At 49.6% G+C, this 20,569-nt stretch overlaps 1 protein-coding gene across 1 annotated transcript in view; it reads left to right on the forward strand.

Annotated features, from left to right (window-relative positions):
* ADAM19 (ADAM metallopeptidase domain 19) overlaps positions 1-20,569 on the forward strand; it is a 75,833-nt gene that overhangs the window by 42,120 nt on the left and 13,144 nt on the right. Inside the window, exons 6-12 of the mRNA XM_006089078.3 lie at positions 5,432-5,624; positions 6,237-6,302; positions 10,902-10,973; positions 14,917-15,083; positions 16,721-16,805; positions 17,574-17,713; positions 19,330-19,507. Of these exons, the coding sequence (XP_006089140.1) occupies positions 5,432-5,624; positions 6,237-6,302; positions 10,902-10,973; positions 14,917-15,083; positions 16,721-16,805; positions 17,574-17,713; positions 19,330-19,507 (901 nt within the window). The remainder of the gene's footprint in view (positions 1-5,431; positions 5,625-6,236; positions 6,303-10,901; positions 10,974-14,916; positions 15,084-16,720; positions 16,806-17,573; positions 17,714-19,329; positions 19,508-20,569) is intronic.

The raw sequence follows: 20,569 nt of genomic DNA on the forward strand, positions 1-20,569 counted from the left end.
CTATTTGATCCATACTCTTATAGCAGACCCCATCCTCAAAACTCTAGGACCCACACTCACTGTGTTTGGACTCGGTTCCGTGTGAGACTGAGGATGAACAGAAGCGTATGCATGGAAAGGGTGCATGACACCCTGAAAGCACCTGAAGTTTCTGATCTGGCTCCACACCTCCTGCCCATGTGATCCTCTGAGCTTTCCTCTCCCCTATGTCATTTTCTCCCTTAGCTTTGTCTTGGCGGGGGCTGGTGCCTCCCTTATGATCCTTACTCGGTTTTATAGATGGTGCCGGGGGAGGCTGCCGAGTCCTGGGGAGGGGGGTTGGGGATGGTGTCTGGGCCCCGCCAAAGGCAATGAGCCTGGTCAGGAAACCTGGGATCTGCCCCCTGCCCCAACAGTAACTTACTATGTGACCTCGGGCAAGTTCCTTTTTCTCTGGGCTTTGGTTCCTCTCACCTGATAAAGGAGGGTAGACCAGACCACTTCCTTCAGCGTTGGAAGTTCTGCTCTGCAGAGAGAGTGGGAGGTGGCACCTGGCACAGAAGGAGGTGGCTCATAAGCAGACAGCCAGTCCATACCGGCCTGCCTCTGCCAAGGAGTGGCAAAGCCCGTTCTCCTTTGAATACCTGGCCTTCCTTATGCAGAATGGATGCTAAGTGCTACCTCTGAGTCAGGCGCAGAGTAAGCCCTCATAGGGAGTACCATTAAATTGTGACATGTGTCGACTGGAATCAGACAATTCCTGGTTCAAAACCTGACAGTTTGCTTCAGTTCTCCAGCCTCAAATTTTCTCACCTGTAAAATGGGAGCAATAGTGACATCACTGGGTGATGGGTGCAACCTCCTTGAGAGCGGGGACCTTTTTTCCCATCGTGCTGCATCCCCAGTGCCTGCAATAGTTCCTGACAATTGTAGGTTCTCCATACACATGCGTCGAACGGCTATCAAATAAAATGCTCTGTGCCCTCCCTGTGTAATATATGCTATTCTTTTTAATGTTACGTTGATTGTTAGTAAACACTGCCTATTCCGTCAATTATCATAGCAACCTTGGGAGATGGGCAGTGTTGTTGAGTGACTTACCACACAGCTAGGAGATAGCAGAGCCAGAGTTCGAATCCAGACGTGCCTCGCCCCAGGCCATGCTCTTCACATGTGCCACCCCGGGGGGAGCACATCACCTGTCTGCCTTCTTTTTTTTTTTTTTTTAATATATATTTTATTGATTTTTTACAGAGAAGAAGGGAGAGGGATAGAGAGTTAGAAACATCGATGAGAGAGATCGATCAGTTGCCTCCTGCACGCCTCCCAGTGGGGATGTGCCTGCAACCAAGATACATGCCCTTGACCGGAATCGAACCCGGGACCCTTCAGTCCGCAGTCCGGCGCTCTATCCACTGAGCCAAACCGGTTCGGCCCTGTCTGCCTTCTTTCCTCCCTTCTATGCCACCTTTGAAGCTCCTCCTAACTCCTTCTCACTTGGATGCAAATTGGGGTTAAAGGGGAGGAAGGAAGGGTAACAGGGAGATTACCTCCTAGGGCCGCTGGGGATGGAGGGAGGCAGGGTGTGTCCCCCTGGGTTTAGCTCTGAATGGACAAGTTCCCCAGAAGCAGTCTTGCTTAGGTCCTTGAAGGATGCCAGTGGGCCAGTCCTGTAGTCACTCAGGGGTCAAACCCCAATCGGCTGCTGTCAGCCTGCCCTGCCCTGCCAGGGTTCCTCTGTGCAATTTCCTTTGTATCAAGCGCTTAGCAATGAGGGATAGGATGGGGAGCAGAATGGAGAATAGCTTGTGAGGTCCCAGCCGCCGGGCCCCCTCCCATGCCCCTGGTGAAGCTCTGCCATGCTTATATTTAGCAAATTAGATCAACCGAGGCTGCTGGAAGGATAAACAATTGGTGGGTGTTCACAGGAGGGCAGCCAGCAGGACCTGAGGGTGGTGATGGGGGAGGGCTCCAGGAACTAGATTCTTAGAAATCCCCCGCTGTCAAAGCTGGGGTTGGCTGTGAGGTGCTGGGACTTGTGCCAGCCTCTCCCCTGACCCCAGGCAGTCTGGGAGGATTGCAACTGTGACATGGGGTGAGTCACCAGGGGCCACAACGGGGAGGGGAGGGCCACTGAGTCCTATCGTTGGGAGGACTTCCAGTGTCCTTCTGAGCCTGTGTTTCTCAGATTGTCATCTGCTCTCTCCCTGAAACAGAATTGCTAGGGGCTTTGTGAGAGCTGGGCCCCTGCTGCCCAGCCTGGGCTCCAGGCTGCAGTCCCGAGTGTGGCTGTGCAAGGAATTACTGTGGGACTTGTTAAGTTCCAATACCCAGGCTTGTAGAATCCAAGATTCCTACATTTGTATTTATAATGCACTCCGTAGAATGTTCTAGTATAGAACTCTGCGAGCTCTGATCCTAGCAAACTCTGACCCATAGGTTTGGAACTCACTGGTGGAGACAACATAGAGGTTAAGGGCATGATGTCCAGAATCTACCAGACCTTAAATCTTTGGCCCCAATCTCATGAGAGCTTGTTACTTAATCTCTCTGGGGCTCAGTTTCCTCATCTATAAAATGGGACCCATGATGGTACCTCTTAGCATTGATGTGGGAATGAAATAAGAAAGTTGGTGTCTTCAGATGGGCCGGCTGGGGTGCTGGTGCCCGACATTTGTAGCCATCTGTAACCTGGGGATACCTTTCTGACCCACTCTACAGTGCTATTGTGACAGAGGCAAGTGAGGTCATGGTTAAGGTCGTGGGACCTGGAGCCAGACTGCTTAGGTCCTTGCTACCTGTGTGAGTTTGGGTTGGTTATTTAACCTCGCCGAGTCTTAGTTTTCTCATTTGCACATGGGGATAATGTTTGTAAGGATCATGGAAGCTGGTGTGCTGAGTAAAATACTCAGCACAGTGCCCGGTCCTTAGCAAAGGCTCACTCATTTATAATCACCGTGATTATTAATACTCACCCTGCACTAAACTTTGGCATCGTCTCTGTCCACTTGGCCCAGAGGCCTATCCAAGTGATGCCCCGTCAGCTCCTCTGGAACTTGCCCCAGTCCCTACCTGGAACTTTCCATTCACTGGGTGTTATCTCCACAGCCCAACCTGACCTACACACTAGCATTAGCTGGTCTGTGGTCCAGCCCTCTGTGTTTGCAAAGTTCATAGCCATCAGGGGAAACTGAGGTGACGGGAAGGGCCTTGGTCAGCCGAGATGAGAGATAGTTTGGGAACAGGATGCCCGTAGCAGCTCTGCCCTGTGCCCTTTCCTGTCTGGGGTTGGGAGCGGATGTGACCCTTGCTCTTTGCCCCATTCCCACCCCTAGCTGTCCAGGGAGCACCTTGGGTGTCCCACCAATGGGCAGCTGCAGGATAGCTCTGGGACTGCTGTGTCAGCCTGGGCGAGGCCGCCTGGAAGCCACCAGGCTCCGGACCTGGAATGAGGTCAGGCAGGCATGGTTCCAGGAAGGGCTGCTGCTGATCAGTCTGGCGTGTCTCTCCTGAGAGCATCACAGGCTCTTCCCAAAGGGCAGAACCTGGGTGGGGGTCCTGAGGCGCTCGGGTGGGGCTGGAAGCCAACACAGCTGAAGAGAGTGGTCCTTCGAACTTTGAGTGGCAAAGACTGACTTGGAGATCATTTAACTTGTGCGTTTTCTGGATGGATGAGAGCCTGAGGTTTTGGAGTACATGAAATGCTGTCGGGGCCCCTGGCTCAGTGCTGGGTTTCTTCTTCCCCCGGAGTCCTGGGTGCATTCCCTTGTAGTCATGTCACTGCATCAAGGATGGCAAATGGGCTTCTACTCATTCTTCCATTGATTATTTTAAGTTATTTAATCCTCACCCGATGATATGTTTTTATTGATTTTAGAGAGACAAGGGAGGGGGAGGGAGAGAGAGAAACATCAACTGGTTGCCTCCCGTACATACCCTGACTGGGGATGGAACCTAAAACCTGGGTATGTGCCTTGACCTGGAATCGAACCCGTGACCTTTTGGTGTATGGGACGATGCTCCAGCCACACTGGCCAGGGCTACTCACCCTTCCACTGATTATTTGCAATAGTGATCCATGATAAATCGTAGCACTCTTTCTCACCTCACTGATGCAGCCCTTCAGGCAGCTGCGTCCAATCCATCAGTGTTGGGTGATGAAACCTTGCTGTCCCTGTTATGTACCGTAGTGATTTACTCCCGTGTCCAGACCCCAGGCTCCGTGAGGGCAGGCACTTTGTTTGTTTTGTTCGCTATGCCATCTTCAGCAACTAGCAGGATGCCTGGCCCATAGCAGGGGCTCGGGAAATATTTGTGGAATGAATGTCTCTCCTCCAGTGGGCTGCAAATTACTCGAGGACAGGGATCATGTCTAGATTACATCTAGTACAGAGTAAGGGCTCAGTGAGTAAGTATAATGAACAAATATATCTTTATTCTGCGTTCAAAGCTAGTGTCCATAATCAAGAGAAAGAGTAGACACACATTCTTGGTTGTGGATGTCACTTTACCAAAGAGCTGCCTTGCTGACATGGGCAAGTTGGGGCTAGAAGGAATGCCACTGGTGATGCCTTCAATTCTGGTTTCCAAGGACAAAGATACTTGTCATCCCATTTAATCATCCCAAGAGTCCCCACGAGTTAGTAAATTACCATTTGCACTTGCACCTGGGAAAACTGAGGTTCAGAATTATTTAAGAGAGTCTGTGGAAGAGCATTTGGCAATTTCATGTTGGAGCTAAGACCAGGACGTGGGTCTCACCTCCAGGCCAGTGTTCTTCCTCTGCTCAGCATACCATCTTCTACTGAGTCCATAAAGTTTTGACCTCTGACTTACCATATGCCATATTTGGGTTTGGGAAGCTTTTTGGAATCCTGGTCCTACCACATTTGTAACTATTAACCGTGCCTGATCCAGCCTTTTTAGAACCTTTGAGCTTCTCTGTGATAAGCTTTAGTACCTGAAAGTGTGCACCACATTTACACACATGCACATTTCTCTGGAGAGGAAGTCTGAGCTTGCCTCAGCTTTTCGTCAAAGGGTGCATGACTCCATAATAAGGTTAAGAACCAGTGGTTAGCCCTGGCCCTTGTGCATAGTGGCTAGAGCGTTGGCCCATGCACTGAAGAGTCGCAGGTTCTATTCCCAGTCAAGGGCATGTACCTGGGTTGCAGGTTTGATCGGCAGGGCACTGTGGGAGGCAACCAATCAATGTGTCTCTCTCACATCTATGTTTCTCTCTCTCTCTCTCCACCTCCCTCCCTCCCTCCCTTTCACTTTCTCTAAAAATCAATGGAAAAAATATCCTCAGGTGAAGATTAACAAACAAACAAAAAGAACCAGTGATCACAACCAACTGTGCCATTTTGCATGTGGGGAAACTGAGTCCTGAGCAAGGGACTCTTCCAGGGCCTCAGTCTTTAACCAGAGATTCTATTTATCCTATTGACAGAGGACTGATTGTGGTGAACAGTAACCTCAGCTACATCATCGAGCCCCTCCCCGACAGTGGGGGCCACCACCTTATTTACAGATCTGAACATCTCAAGCTGCCTCCCGGGAACTGTGGGTTCGAGCACTCTGGAAACACCAGCAGGGACTGGGGCTTTCAGTTTACAAACCAGATCAAGAAACGACCTCACCGGGTGAGTTCTCGGTGCGGGAGTCACCCCGGGATAGGCTTGTGCCCTCTGAGGGCCCTTACTTTGGATCCAGGGGGTAATTCTGAAGTAAAGGGAGAAGGCTAAAAGGAGTAAATAGCTTTTTCTTTCATTCTGAGTCATTGTTGAGTGTGGGTTACCCTTGTATTTGATAGAATAATGCTTTGGGGAAAACACTACTACATCTAAAATACTCTGAGATGCTAATTTCAGAAACTTCACAATGTGAGGGGGAAAAACCTATACTTCCCGTTTTTGAATAGCCTCTTAACCTGATGCCCAAAGTGTTTGTTTACTTATAGAGGCATGTGGTTTAAATGGTTTGGGGGAACTTGATGTCAGCATGTCCCACACACAGTGTGTTGGCCTCTGACCTTCCTGGACTAGGCAGCTGGGACTAGAGGACAGGACCCAGTGTCCCAGAGCAACTACCGGCGGTACCCAACATGGCAGGCGGAGGGGGCACTGAGGGCGGTGGCGACCAAGGCTGGAGCTGGCCCGCGTGCCCACGTACAAAATTCAACTAGCACCACTGCTTTGAAATGAGGCCACGTCACCATTTCTACAGGCTCTGATCTGCTTGTCTCTCCTTCCCAGATAAAAAGGGAAGACTTGAACTACATGAAGTACGTGGAGCTCTACATTGTGGCTGATTCTGCGGAGGTAAGGGGGAGGCAGTCACTTTCAGCAGAACTGCTCTTTTAATAGCTTCCATCCCACGCTCCCAACTGCTTTGGGGGAATGCTGAAGCACTCGTCTTTCTCCCGTTCGTCATAGGATTTTGACCTTAGCTCTGACCGAGGGCTCTTTTGGCTGTTTTAAACATGGTTGGAGGAGAAAAACAAGGAAAGTCTCTTCTAGCCTGATACATTCATCAGATAAAAAACAAACCCAGTGCAATTGCATTAGTGGGATTACCATTTCTTAGACTGGGTCTGAGGACTTCTAGGTTTTGGTACTTATTCTTGAGGAGTCTGTGAATTCTCTATAGAAATTTAAACAATTTTTTTTTTGGCACCGATAATAGATGTATTCTGAGTTATCGGACTTAATACAGTTTTCTTGCCCATGTATGGGTCCATTTTTATAATCAGGTTGGCACTAAATGAAAACCCGAAGCTGTGGTTCCCAAAATGTAGTCCCTGGACCAGTGGTATCGGTAGCACCGGAACTTGTGAAAAATGCCAATTCCTGGGCTGTACCCCAGAACTACTGAATCCTGAGCTGTGGGGCTGGGGTCCAGCAATCTAGGTTTTAACAAGCCCTCTGGGTGATTCCAATACACAGGCAAGTTGGAGAACTACTGACGCAAAGGACTAGCTGTTTGGCCTTTACTTCCATATGCCTCAAACTAGACAGGTTCTCGCAGGCCTTGACTTCTAAGATTTGATGAACACTCATCTCTCTCTTTCATTTCATTTATTCATCCGTGATGTCTCGATTCTCTCTTATGTGCCAAGCATAGTACTCACAGAACTTGGCCCCAAGAGATATAGACAGACCTGCCCCTGGAGTCACAGAGCTGACAACACCAACAGGGAACTGCATGCTGGTTCCAGGCGTGGTAACTGCTAGGATGTTCCGTTGCAGAGGATTAGAAATGCAGACAATGAGGGTTCCAACACGGTGGCTTTGGAAACTGGCAAAGCTTCTCCAAGGTGGTGAGGTTGAAGTTGACACCCGAAGAATGGGTTCAAGCCCCAGTGCTCCAAATTAGCCTATTTTACCTCCAGTTCTCACTTTATGTAGCGACTCGACCACATAGCTAAGCACATCTTCTGGGCATGGAAAACATGAGCAGCTGAGCACTCACTGGGCTCTATGCTCGCTGCATGCTCGCCTGGGGCTCCCTGAGGCCGAGGCTTATCCAAGCTCCAGTCTGTCTCATACTCCGTCCAAGGGGTTTAGTTACCAGCTCCCCAGAGGGCCTCCTTCCAAGGCCGCTCTACCTGGTCCACAGTCCCAAAGCTCAGGTCCTGGAGGCAGTGCAAGGTAGTGGGAAGGACACTAGATTCCAGGCTGGACGACCCGCCTTTGTGGGTCAGTGGCAGGAGCAGGTGGCCTTGAGCTGTCCTAAAGGACAGGATGTTAACTGCGCAGAGAGGTGGAGGCGAAGGGCACTCCAGGCCTGGGGAACATCGTGTTCTGCTTTGAGAAGAGTTTTGCTTTTTAATTGCTCTTGGTATTGGTTTTTCACAGCCTCTTCTCCCCCTTTTGTTTTCCTTTCCGAAGACTGGTGTGTGTGTGTGTGTGTGTGTGTGTGTGTGTATGGGATGGGGAACTGTGGGGTCAGGATCTAAAGCTGATGCAAAGGCCAAGGCCACAGGGTCATGGGAGGCGAGGACCCTCACTGGCCCTGGCGGGAGGGTTGCTGGAAGAGCTGAGCTCTTCTGACTCCAGGACATGTTTTCATTTTAACTTTGCATCTGAAATCATCCAATACAGTGTCATGAACCAGTTTTTTTCAGCCACAGAATCCTTTGTTCAGAGGAAAGCTCCTGGGACCCAGGAGTTAAGCATATAGAACCACAGCCAATCTATTGTAAAGGTGGGGGACCCTCCCCTGCAGCCCTGCACTCTCCCCAGTGGAATCCTGGGCAGGGTTTTAAAACCCACTGGATGTGAGTCTCTGCAAGTCGGAGAAGCGGGGGCAGGGAAGGGATTGGGCATCTTTAGTCTCTTGACCTGCAGGATCGCAGAAAACGCCCACAAGGAAAACTAGCTGCTCAGGGTGCCTTCAGGACTAAGGTGTCGCCTGGGCCGCCATCCTTTTTCAGAGGGGCTGCCTTCAGCAGCAGCCGGGCAGGGGCAGGCGTTCCTGACAGACAGGCGGCTCGTGCTGCCTGGGGAGTGCTGCCTGGAGACGGGAACTTGCTTATTTCTCAGGGTCCTGGGCTTTGAATGAGTCATGGGGAGGGGTGGAGTGGGGGATACAATAGGCCAGGCTGGTTCTCAGGCTCACAAGTCCCTCCCCCTCGCCACCTCTCCCCTACTCCCTCTCCCAGCGGCCTCTTGGCCTCGGCCTCTGCAGGCAGAAATGTATTCCTGACAATTAATCTGAGAGGATGGGAAGGCAGGGAGGGGGAGGGCGGCCTTATCTGTGATTTACAACCTGGTGCTTAGACAGGCCAAGCTCCTCCTCTGGGCTGCACAGGGAGCAGAGACAGGGATAGTGCTGCTGTTGCTGCTGAGAGAGAGGGAGATGGAGAAGGAGAGGGAAGGAGAGGGAGAGCGAGTATTGTCAGCAGTAAAACTGACTAAGCAGCTGCTCACTCCCTGGGTCTAGGTGGGAGCACCTGGGTGGGTCTCAGCTTATGTCCTCGGGCAAAATGGGAAATCCAGGAGAGGGAAGAGCAAGATGGGGTGTTGCAGAAGGGCAGCACAGCTGTAAGAGCGGGAATGCCAAGAACTTGCATGATGCAGGCGGAATGTGAGGCAGTTGGGAAAGGCCAGGTGACACACTGTGTTTTACTTTCTTATCACCTAGAAAGTATAAGGTTAAGACAGTCCTTTCTATAGATCAGGGGTCTGCAAGCTATAACCCATGGTCAAATCCCGCCCACACGTTTTTGTAAGCAAAGTTTTACCGGAACACTTCCATGCCTACTGCTGCGAGTACTGTCCATGGCTGAGCTATAATGGCAGAGTTGAGTAGATGCAACAGAGACAATATGGATGCAAAGCCGGAGATATTTACAGTCTGCCCATTTAAGAAAAAGTTTGCTGGCTCCTGCTGGAGACTCTTCTGGATGACGCGGTACATTCCTTAAATGGTGGTGGTGTTATCAGACAGTTGCTTGAAGGTAGGAGCAATATCTTAGAAAGGCAATAAAATAGGACTGATTTTATAGTAAATATTCACTAAATCCTGCCACACTTTCTGTGCAGTGAGACCAATTTAGAAACGGGATGACTGTATAATGAGAAGCTTCAGGATTAACACCTCGTAAAGGCTAAGTCACAATGCCTGATACTGACTTGAACTCTTAAAACTGCTAGTGAAAGTGAGGTGATTGACAGTTCAGATGAGTGACAGCTCCCAGGAAGCCCAGGAAAGTCAGTGCAGTGGAAGAATAGGAAAGGGCGGTTTTCTCCCCTGTGTCATGGCAGAGACACCCCCATCACAACCAGATCCTTGAGAGTTTTACCTGGATGTCCTTTATTTCTTGTTTGGCTATTCTTGCTGAAGGAGGTGGAGGAAGGGCGTGGAAGTTTGGAATTGAAGTAGCATATATAGTTGTGTACCCAAGGTAAATGAGCGAGGTACCCACATTCAGTGTAACAATGATAGCGGACAGGACATGCCCATCGCTTACAAATTTAGGTCAATTGTGGCAGATTTTATCTTTACACGGCGAAGCTTTCCTTCATTGCAGCTGAAAGAGGCCTGTCCTTTTGAAGCAGGAAGGATAAATGTGAGGCTGCATCATGAAATGTCTTCTTCCTGGTACCCATGGCGGACATTTCCAATAGGGCACAGCACTCTTTCCTGCGGAGCCCCATGCAGTCTCAGGATTCTTCTCACCGTAGAAGGCACTGCCAGTCCATCTGAGTGGCGTGCCAGACAAAGCCCGGGTCTTATGATCCTCGATACCAGCACTCACTTTGTATCACTCCTGTGGCCTCCTGTTGCCATGATTTCTGTCCATGTTTTCTCAGTCCATTTCAGTTATATGCCCCTTCAATACAGAACCTGCCACTGCTGTTATTTCTGGCCCTCTCTCTGTTGTAACTGAAGCTCCTCTAGGCTAGGACCAGGATCTCACACCTATGCCAAGTCCAGTGCCTTGTGTAGAGCAGGCGGTCAGCAACAGTTTGACCACTGCTGATCGATCACATGAAAGGAGCCCTGTTGAAACCCCTGGGTTGGTGGCTTTAGGTTGGATGATGCCCAAGGCAGGGATCAGATCGGTCCCTCTTCTGAGGCCCAGTGAGTTTGTGGGAGGCCTTCTCTTTTGGAGGACAGGAGAACAAGGTTGACTTCAAGGGCTGGAGAAAAAGAATTCAATTCACTGTACAACATGGCGCGCCTACTCCGTGCTGGGCACTGGTGGCTGGGGCTGCCAGGATGGATGTGATCCAGCTCTGCTCTCCCTCAGCTGATACTGTGTGTGTTGGGGGGTGGGGGGAGACAGCTGTGTAAAAATGACTGCTCATAGAAGATGGGAGCAAGTAAAAACTAATTCAGAGACAAGTACTGGGCATGGGAGGGGTTATGCGAGAGGCCCTGGCATCTTACCTAGTTCTGCTTGTCCCATTTAGTTTACCAAGAATGGACGAGATCTGGAAGCCACCAAAAACAAGCTCATCGAGATCGCCAATTATGTTGATAAGGTGAGACCAGGTGTGTACTTTGTGGGAACGGTGCCAGCACTCAGAGGACGGGCGAGCACATGGCCCCTGAGCTGCCTCGTGTGTAACGGACTGGCCGGCCCAGCCAGCCTCTGAGAGGGAACAGCAGTGCCTCAGAGGCGCAGGTGAACTCGAAGCTCAACTATGTGACCGGAGCCAAGTGACTCATCTTCTTTGGCTTGAAGTTTTGTTTTGTTTGGGATTGATAGAATAGAGGGGTTGGCCTGAATCAAGGGTTTGGGAAAATTTTTCTTTTTCTGGTGGCTTCCTTTTTTGTGGTTGTTTAAATATATATACTTTTTATTGATTTCAGAGAGGGAGAGATAGAAACATCAATGATGAGAGAGAATCATTGATTGGCTGTCTCCTGTACGCCCCCTACTGGGGATTGAGCCTGCAACCTGGGCATGTTCCCTGACCGGGAATGGACCCTTGACCTCCTGGTTCATAGGTTGACACTCAACCACTGAGCCACATCAGCCAGACAGGTGACATCCTTTTTTAAAATAAAATCCTACACCACTGTCCATGTATTATAAGCCCTGGCATTGTTTGCTTATTTTGTTTTTGTAACGCAAGTGCCTGGCTTAAGCTTTGAGTGCCCAGGCCTTCATTACCAAGAGGCATCCACTTCAAAGTAGGCTCTCTCGGCCACTACAGGAAGGGGAAGATCCAGGCCCCCTCCGTCCACTGAGGCTCTTCTGGTTTAGAGATGGTGGTTGATTTTAGTAAGAGACCATTTGGGTACTAGTGTGGTTTTTATTTTTATTTTCCTGTGCTTTAAATTCCCACTCGGTGTTTTAAATTCACCAAGAAAGAGTGAGTCCTCAAAAACCTGGATCCTCACCCTTCACCCCAATAAAAGCTGAACCCAGGCCCTTTCTCACTCTTCCCTCCTCACCTCCCCCATCCCCACGCCCCACCTCGCTGTGTGGCCCCAGGTGTGCTGTGTGATTTCCAGGTCTTGTGAGTAATACGCCTGTATCTGCTCAGTTTCCTGATGGTTATTGCTGAAGGGAGTCTTGCAGTCACAGTAAGAATCACAAGGGTGGTCCAGCTCTATAACGCTGGTGATGAATAGGCTGAGATCAGTTCAGAACCGTCCAATATAAAAGTCAGATGAAACGGGCTGCTCCAGGCTGAAGCAGGGTGAGGACTAGAGCTCTGCCCTCTCACCCCTTCTCTCCATCCCTGCAGCGGCTCCCAGGGAGCCGAGGACATGGAGGAGCTCGGTTTCAGAATGCTTTAAGGTTCTTCAAGGCTTTAAGGTTCCTTCCAGGCATGGAGCTCAGGAGTTCTCTGCCTGAGGAGAGAATGGAGCTAGGTCAGCAAGGGAATAGGACAGAATCTTAAAAGTTGAGGAGTGGCTCGTTTCAGGAACAATCTGTATAGCCTCTATCTGTGAAAGGTTCTAAAGCAGCGGTTCTCAACCTGGGGGTCGCGACCCTTTGGCGGTCGAACGACCCTTTCACAGGGGTTGCCTAAGACCATCCCGCATATCAGGTATTTGCATTACGATTCATAACAGTAGCAACATTACAGTTATGAAGTAGCAACGAAAATAATTTTATGGTTGGGTCACAACATGAGGAACTGTATTTAAAGGGCCAGAAGGTTGAGAACCACTGTAAAGTGATGTCCATACTCAGAAAGACCATGCCCATGGCTAACTTTCCTAGGGCAGGCCTTTCAAACATGCTCTTAGGGAATGCCCACATTCTTGACTTTTAAAAGAGCTGGCTTGTCTAGGACATGGTCTTTAAAATATTTTTTTTACATTTGTTATAGTGCAAAATGTAGTAGAGCAGGTAATCTAGCCTCTTCATAGGCTAGCAGCCATTTTAAAATGTAGATTTTAATATATTTGGGGTCACAGGTCTCTTTGAGACTCTAACAACATTGTACAATTTCAGGCCACTCACAGAACTCCTGCAGCTTTCACTCTGGGCCGGCTAGGGAGTCATGGGTCCCAGGTCCAAAGGAGAAACCATTTTTTCCTAAACACTAGAGTATAAAGGAGAGAACTGAAATATTTTCTAGACATTTACAAGCAGATTTGGTAGCATTCTGATGCCATCAGGTGGGAAAGTCTATGCCAAAAATGGCTCTGGAAATTCCAGAAGGCCCGTGGTCAGTGACTGGTGAAAGTCAAACACCGGCATTTCCTGGGAGGAAGGGCTCCGGGAGCGCAGTCCAAGTCCTCCCTAGCTCTCCACTCACTCAACAATAACATCTAAATGGCCCTCCAACCCACACACTCAACATCTGGGAAAACAAGAAAAGCCTGATTCCCTGCGGGGTATACAGGAGGCCGCTCTGTTATCACCCACGTGACATCTATTGTTCTGCTGACACGGCAGGTGGCAGGCTTGGCTGGGTCTCCCCTTTGTGAACTGTCCGGCTGGTCTGGGTGATAGGACCAAGGGTGCTGATGAAAGATGAGAGGAGAGGAGAGCCCTGAGCAGAGCCCAGCCCGCCCTCGGAGCCCGGCCTGGCGAGCTGGTCCCTTCTGTGGAGCAGTCTCGGTTCTGTCCTCAGCAGCTGACAGCCGGCTTCCTGGCTGGAAGGCTAGCCCACTTCTCTGAGGCTGCTGACCCAGCTACTTGAACTGAACTGTTGTTGAACTAAACCTGGAATGAACTGCACTAATTTGCTGAATCATGAACCCAATCCAAAATGCTTTTCTTTAGCCATAAAAAAAAAAAGCCAAGTTTAAGTCCTTAAAAAGCTCCCTGAGTAAAGCGAGTTCAAATTGGAATCCAAACCTTTTATTTGCTGTAATGATTGGCCTGGCACAAAACAGGAAAATCAAAATTTCCGTTGAGATCAACGGATGTTTTGCTGAATCTGGAGCCCATCTTACAGCACAGCGTCTTGGAGGCAAGTGGATGGTGGGGATGGAGAACCGCCCGCACTCAAGCAGCGTGGGCCATGCACAGGCTCTGAGATCTGGTCATTTTGGCTCGAATCCTGGCTCCACCATTTTTCTGCTGAGAGTTTGGACAAGGAAGATATTGAACTTCAAGCCTCAGTACATAGTGCATAGAAAGTGCTCCGCTTGCTGCTTGTAGCCAGGGCAGTACTTGCCCAAAGTCATCCAGTGTTTTTATTTTTTAAAATACATTTTTATTGATTTCAGAGAGAGAGGGGGGGGGATAGAGGGAGAGGGAGGGAGAGAGAAACATCAATGATGAGAGAGAATTATTGATTGGCTGTCTCCTGCATACCCCACACTGGGGATCAAGCCTGCAACCTGGGCATGTACCCTGACCAGGAATCGAACCCTGACCTCGTGGTTCATAGGTCAGTGCTCAACCACTGAGCCACACCAGTCAGGCAAGTCATCCAATTTTAGAATAAATGGTATCTCCTTGCTCACGTGACCTAGATTTACATGCAATTTTTTTTTCTTTTTGGTAAGTCACTGCCTCAGTAGTCTCTAGGGTATGCCAAAGAATTGCTTATGCCCACACCTTCCAATAGTCAGCTTTAAAGAAAGCTCTCATCCTGTTATATGTATACGACATAAAAGACACAGTGTATCATAAGGGTTAGATAGAGCTGTAGCCTTAAGGTCCCAAAAGTCAGGTCTCATGTACAGAATTTCCAAATCTTTGGGTTGGATGGAACCCTGACAGTTATCTGGGACCTTTGCAGCCTAATGCTTGTAGCCAGTTTACGGCATCCTTGACAAAAGCTGGACAGCTCCAGTGATGGGGAAGGACACTTCTGAGAGTAAGCATGTCTACCTACTTGTATACACATGTACTTCCTAAACGAGTGGAGACATCTGACCATGAAATGTCCATATACAATTGGGTGCGTCCATTCAATGGCATGCTGTTTAGCCACCTGAGATGTTTCAGCTCCTCCCTAGCATTGGCAGATGAAAGTGATGCTGTAGCTTTTCTCTTTCACCCGACAGTTTTACCGACCCTACAACATCCGGATTGCTCTCGTGGGCTTGGAAGTATGGACTCATGGGGATCAGTGTGAAATTTCAACAAACCCCTACACCACCCTCTGGTCATTTCTTCGTTGGAGGCGCAAGCTGGTCTTTCGGAAGAAGCACGACAATGCACAGTTAATCACGTAAGTAGCCTGTCCCCATATGCCTTGTCTTTGCCTTGGCTGCAGAGCCCCTGCCCGCAGTGCTGTGCTGGCTGCCCCTTCGTTTCCTGGTGCTGAGTGTCGGTCGCACTGGGCTACCTTGACTCTCGGCCCCAGGGAATCGGGCATTTCTCAGACATGTGCTCTGTACCTAGCACACGCTGGAAAAGATTTAAAAAGAGGCAGACCAGTCCCAAGAAGTACTTACAATCTAGATGAGAAAATTAGACCGACACATATTCAGTTGAGTGTCTGAAACAATTGGGTGTGTTTGAGGAAGTGACTGACTGACTGGTGGTCATGGGCAGTTTTGAAACAGACTTTGTAAGGGGCTCATCTTCATCTAGGGGCTTTGAAGCAGGCCCGGGCCCGGGAGGAGGGCGAGGGCTCCCTGGGTTGTCCTTCACTTTGTTCTGAGGGGCTGAGGGCTGACGGCCCAAGGTGGTCCAAGTGGCAGATGGTGCAGGAACTGTGTGCTCAGTCGGAGGGAGACCTGGAAGGGGGTGGGGTGAGGATTGTGTTGGAGTTTCTTCCATCCCAGGGGGAAAAAGAGAAGACGCGGATGGGGGTCATGCTGGCATGTGACGGTCCCCGGGGGTGATTATCTGGTGTTTATTAGGGTTGACTTCCAAAGGTATTCTGAGACAGTTACAACAGAAGTCCCATACATAGTAAGTCACTGCCTTCCTGGTGCTTAAATACCTTTCTGAATCAACAATCATTTAAACCTTTGTTTACTCATTTAAAAGGCCTCGTATGTCCCATTGGTTTTAAAATATAACGCTCCAGTGTCCTTGCTAATTGTCACTTCAGTTTGTTTTCCTTTTAAGCCACGAGTTATTTAGAAGTTATTAGAAGTCATTTAGAAGTTTTCCACAAAAAGCTTATTTAAACAAATTACGTTTTGTGGCATGCATGAAACCACCGGGTTTTAGTTACTCCTTGGCCCCTGCCCTGGGGGAGGGATGGATTAAACTGGGGGAATGGAGTTTGGCTGTTGGCAGATTAGGATCACAGTTGTGAAACAGAGGCAGAAACAGGTCATTCTGGCACCCTGCTGCACTTTGCAAGGCTTCCGATGGGACACATCTGTTTCCTTGGCCCCGGGCGGTGAGGGAATGAAGCATCAGCCCTCTGGCAGCTGCTACCCCGCATTCCCCCCACCTACCCCCAGGCACATACCCCAGAGCCAGGATGTGGCATGCGACCCTGCAGCTGGAGGAAGTGGGCATGATTCACTTCAGCACCAGCCCCTGTGCCATTCTTCCCTCACCTCACCCCTCCCTGTGACCTTTTCCTGTGCAGCAGGGATGGGATGCAACTTTGCAAGCCCTGCCCATTTCCTTCCAGGGATCGGGGCTGTGGGCATATGTGGGACAAAGGGACCTTTCACTCTCTCTTTCTGTTTTTTTAGAGCAGTGAGAGGGTAGGTGAGAGGAAATGAGAGGCCTGGCTGCCTGGACTCTGTCCAGCTGGCCTGGAATACCAGGGCCTCGCCCCTTGGGAATGATCTGGGAGTGTCAGAGGGGCCAGAGGACACCATGACGGCCACCTGCATGGGCACGTTGAAACAGCCCCCTCAGTCCCCTCCCTAGTGACCCTCTCCTTCCATTCTGCAGTGGCGTGCGTTTCCAGGGCGTCACCATCGGCCTGGCCCCCCTCAACGTCATGTGCTCCGTGTACCAGTCTGGAGGCGTGAACATGGTGAGTCTCAGCTGATACATCGTATCGTGTGGCAGAAGGCAGAAGGCCGCCTCACAGGACAGGAGGTCATCTGGTCAAAAACAATAGGTTGGGGGCATGCGGGGGGCAGCTGATGAGTGATTCTCTCATCATTGGTACTTCTGTCTCTCCCTCTCCCTTCCTCTCTGAAATCAAGAAAAAATATATATAAAAAACAAAAAAAAACCCAAAACCCACAATTTTATATTTAGTATTGCAGAAAGAAGAAAAGCTTCGAGCAGTTGTTTAAAAGGAAGTCAGTCAGTGATCAGAGATGGAGATACCAGGGGTAGATTTTCATGGGTTGTAGTTTATCCCCAATTGTCAAGCCCAGGAAAACCCGGAAGCAGTCATATTAATACATCGATAGGTCTTTCATATATTCCAAACCAGGGGAGTAGTAAGACAACAGATGGAGGTATTTTTAGTTCTAGATTTTATGTTATGTACATCATTATGAAACAAGAGCCTGTCTCAAAGTCATGTTTAGGAACTTCCTGCCTTCAGAAATTCTCTCTCACTTGGCGACTACTTATTAAATGACTTTGATTGTTCATTTCTGACCTGTGAAGTGGATATCAAGGAGCCTGCTAGCATCTATCTGCTCATCCTTTATCCAGCCCTTACGATTGGCAGTGCAGCACGTAGTTAAAAGCACAGGTTTTTAATCAAGCTGCCAGGCTTGGCCAAAGGAAAGGCAGGGTTGGGGTCGGGGGCTGTCTTCCTGACCTGCACTCTCTCCCTGAGCAGGACCACTCTGAGAATTCCATTGGCGTGGCTGCCACCATGGCCCATGAGATGGGCCACAACTTCGGCATGACCCATGATCTGAAAGGTTGCTGCCACGCCAGCGCGGCTGACGGTGGGTGCATCATGGCAGCCGCCACCGGGTGAGTCATATAGGAAGGGGAGGGCAGGGCAGAGGGCAGAGCAAGGGAGCCTCTGTTAGAACTTGGAGAGAAATGTGATTTTGACAGCAAAGAAATGGGAAGAGGACAAAGGAAGCAAATGCATTCAGGGAGCACCAGGTGTCTAGCAGGAGGTGTGCTGTCCTAGGTCTTCGGCTGCAAAATTCACCCGACGACCTGTGTCCTTTTCTTTTCAGGAATTTTTGATGAGGATCCATTTTGATAACAGTCCCAATTCTTAGTCCCTCCACCCCAAGGGGGTTTGATGAGTGCTCTCACTTCCCAGGCTTGATTGACAGGGCTGATGTAGGCTCCAGAACAAGGGCAAGAAAGAGGAGCATCTGTACACCCACAGCGAGCCCACAGGGGATTTACAGGCTGCGGTTTACCCGGAACAAGGGCAAGGCAGCCCCATCTCCCTGTAGCTGTGAGGGTTTTAAACCCAGAGCCTTTAAAGAGAATTCTGGAGTTTATTCAGAGGCCGATAGTGTCTGGACTCACTCAGCAGAGAGCATTGGGTTCTCCCAGGACCTCGGTCACCCTTTGGAAGGCCTCATGGTGGAAGCCTGTGTTCTCCCACCCCAAACCATTAGGACCTGCTTATGCTTCTTAAAGAAATTGTGTCAGTGTCTCCAGGAGCACATTGGAGCCCCCGGGGCCGGTGCCTTTCCCATCCCTTCTCTGCTGTGACACACAGAGGAGGGTGTTGCCATGCAGGGTGCAAGGCCATGGGCCATGCTCACATCCCATGAGCTCCTGGTTAAGTCCACCTCTTTCTTCCCCAGTCTAAAGAGCATATTCATAGACAAGCAGCTGAGAGTTATATTAGTTACTGCTCCAGTTTGTTTTTAACCTAGTTATCAATTTGAGTAGTTTAACAGTTAGTAACAAATTCCGTGTGGCACGTCTGATAACTGAGGAAAACCCTCTAATGTCTAACCTGTAGTTGGCTTAGAGACTTGGGATCAGGATGACTTCTTTTATAGACCCAAATGGTAGTACTGACCTGCTACCAGGGAGTGAATGACTTTTAATTCTTTTTCCCAACAGTGGGACCCAGGCCCTTTCATACCCTTGTGATAAAGAATGTGCCTTTGCGAGTTGGCTGGTTGAATATGGAGCACTGCCTGAATCCTTAGTACAGAGAGCAGATCTCTGGCCCAACCAAAAATTAAACCCATGGTCTTGGCTCTTTTTGGCCCAGTCCTCAGTCCCAAGAAAATCTCTATCTAATATCAGCTTCAGAAAACGTTTGGGTTGGCTGGTATTTTATTCAGCTCTCAGGCTCTGGAGACCTATTGTAACACTCGCATCCCTTTCTTTATTGCAACCCCTTCATGCAAAGGGCAGAAATTGCTGCCTCTGATTCTCAGATACTTCCTCTGGGCAGAAGGAGGGGGAAATATTATGGGTGGTTAATATTTCTTCATTCTTAGAATTGTAAGTTAATATATCGCTGAAGTTCTAAAAGGGCAAAAGGTATGTGCATGGGGCTAGTGGGGGTCTGAGTCCATCAGCCCGATGGGCAGAAGGATTGACAGCTGTCCTGGCTGCTTGATGTGCAGACTCCCAACTGACTCGAACTCATTCTCTCCTAGGCATCCTTTTCCCAAAGTGTTCAATGGATGCAACAGGAGGGAGCTGGAAAGGTATTTGCAGTCAGGTGGTGGGATGTGTCTCTCGAACATGCCAGACATCAAGATGCTGTACGGAGGCCGGAGATGCGGAAATGGGTACCTGGAAGAAGGGGAAGAGTGTGACTGTGGGGAGGAAGAGGTAAGGTGTCATGGCGGCACAGGCAGGAGAGAAAGAGTTTGCGTTCATTTCAAATCTCAAGGTCAAAGAGGATGCAATTGAAAAATTTCTTACTCATGCACATTTCCTACGACATCACAAATAAGACGTGGAGGGTCAGCCTTCACTGTGGACCACCTCTGCAGACTCCCACTTTGAGCCTGGCCCTGTTGGTGTCCAAGTTTGGGTGGAGTTCTTCCTGTGAGTGTCTGATCTAACCACAAACCACAGTCCACACCAGTGCAGTGACAGATTCCCTTCTTGGCCTTCCAGCTGCACCGAATTTATTCTGGGGGCCACGCAGCCGGATATCTGAACTTGACCTTGGGCCTTTGGAGGATGCTGAAAGTAATAAGCTGTGCTGCGTAGCCTGGAGACGAGATGGCGGAAAGGGGAAGTAGAAAGCTCGGTCGGGTCTGAAAGGGCCGCCAGGAGGAAGAAGGAGCAAGCTGTTTTGATCTTCAAAATGAGTGGCAGGCATACAGCATAGCTGTGTCACTTTAGCGGACGCGAGTGGTTCTGCAAAAAGCAGAACTGGGTAGTTTCATCTCTATTTTTTGAAAGATGGAAATATGTACATTAACAAATGAAAACAATTTGGGGGAGAAAACATGAGAAACAGCTATGGTGGTGAGATTTCGAGTCTGTATATGCGGGAAAAGTATTTGATTTTATAACCTTCTCTATGGCTTGATTTTTTTTTCACTGTCAGCATGTAAATATTATAATAAACTGGACACCCGGTGCACGAATTTGTGCACAGTTGGGGTCCGGCCGGCCTGCCCCAATCAGGTCCGATTGGGCCGGGCTGGCCAGGGGGAGGGGACACTGGAGGTTGGCCAGCCGGCCCCGCCCCCTGGTCAAACTCCCCATCGAACTCCCAGTTGAGGGGACAGTTTGCATATTAGCCTTTTATTATATAGGATAAGACCAGACCTAGTTAAGGCTCTGCCATGAGTTCAGAACAGTCAGTCCGAACGCTTCACAAAGGAGGATGGGATTGAGGAACACCCCTGAGTGGCTCAGCCAGTTGCTTATGTTTGG

Source organism: Myotis lucifugus, unplaced genomic scaffold (assembly GCF_000147115.1).
Source record: "Myotis lucifugus unplaced genomic scaffold, Myoluc2.0 scaffold_56, whole genome shotgun sequence".
Classification (NCBI taxonomy): Eukaryota; Metazoa; Chordata; class Mammalia; order Chiroptera; family Vespertilionidae; genus Myotis; species Myotis lucifugus.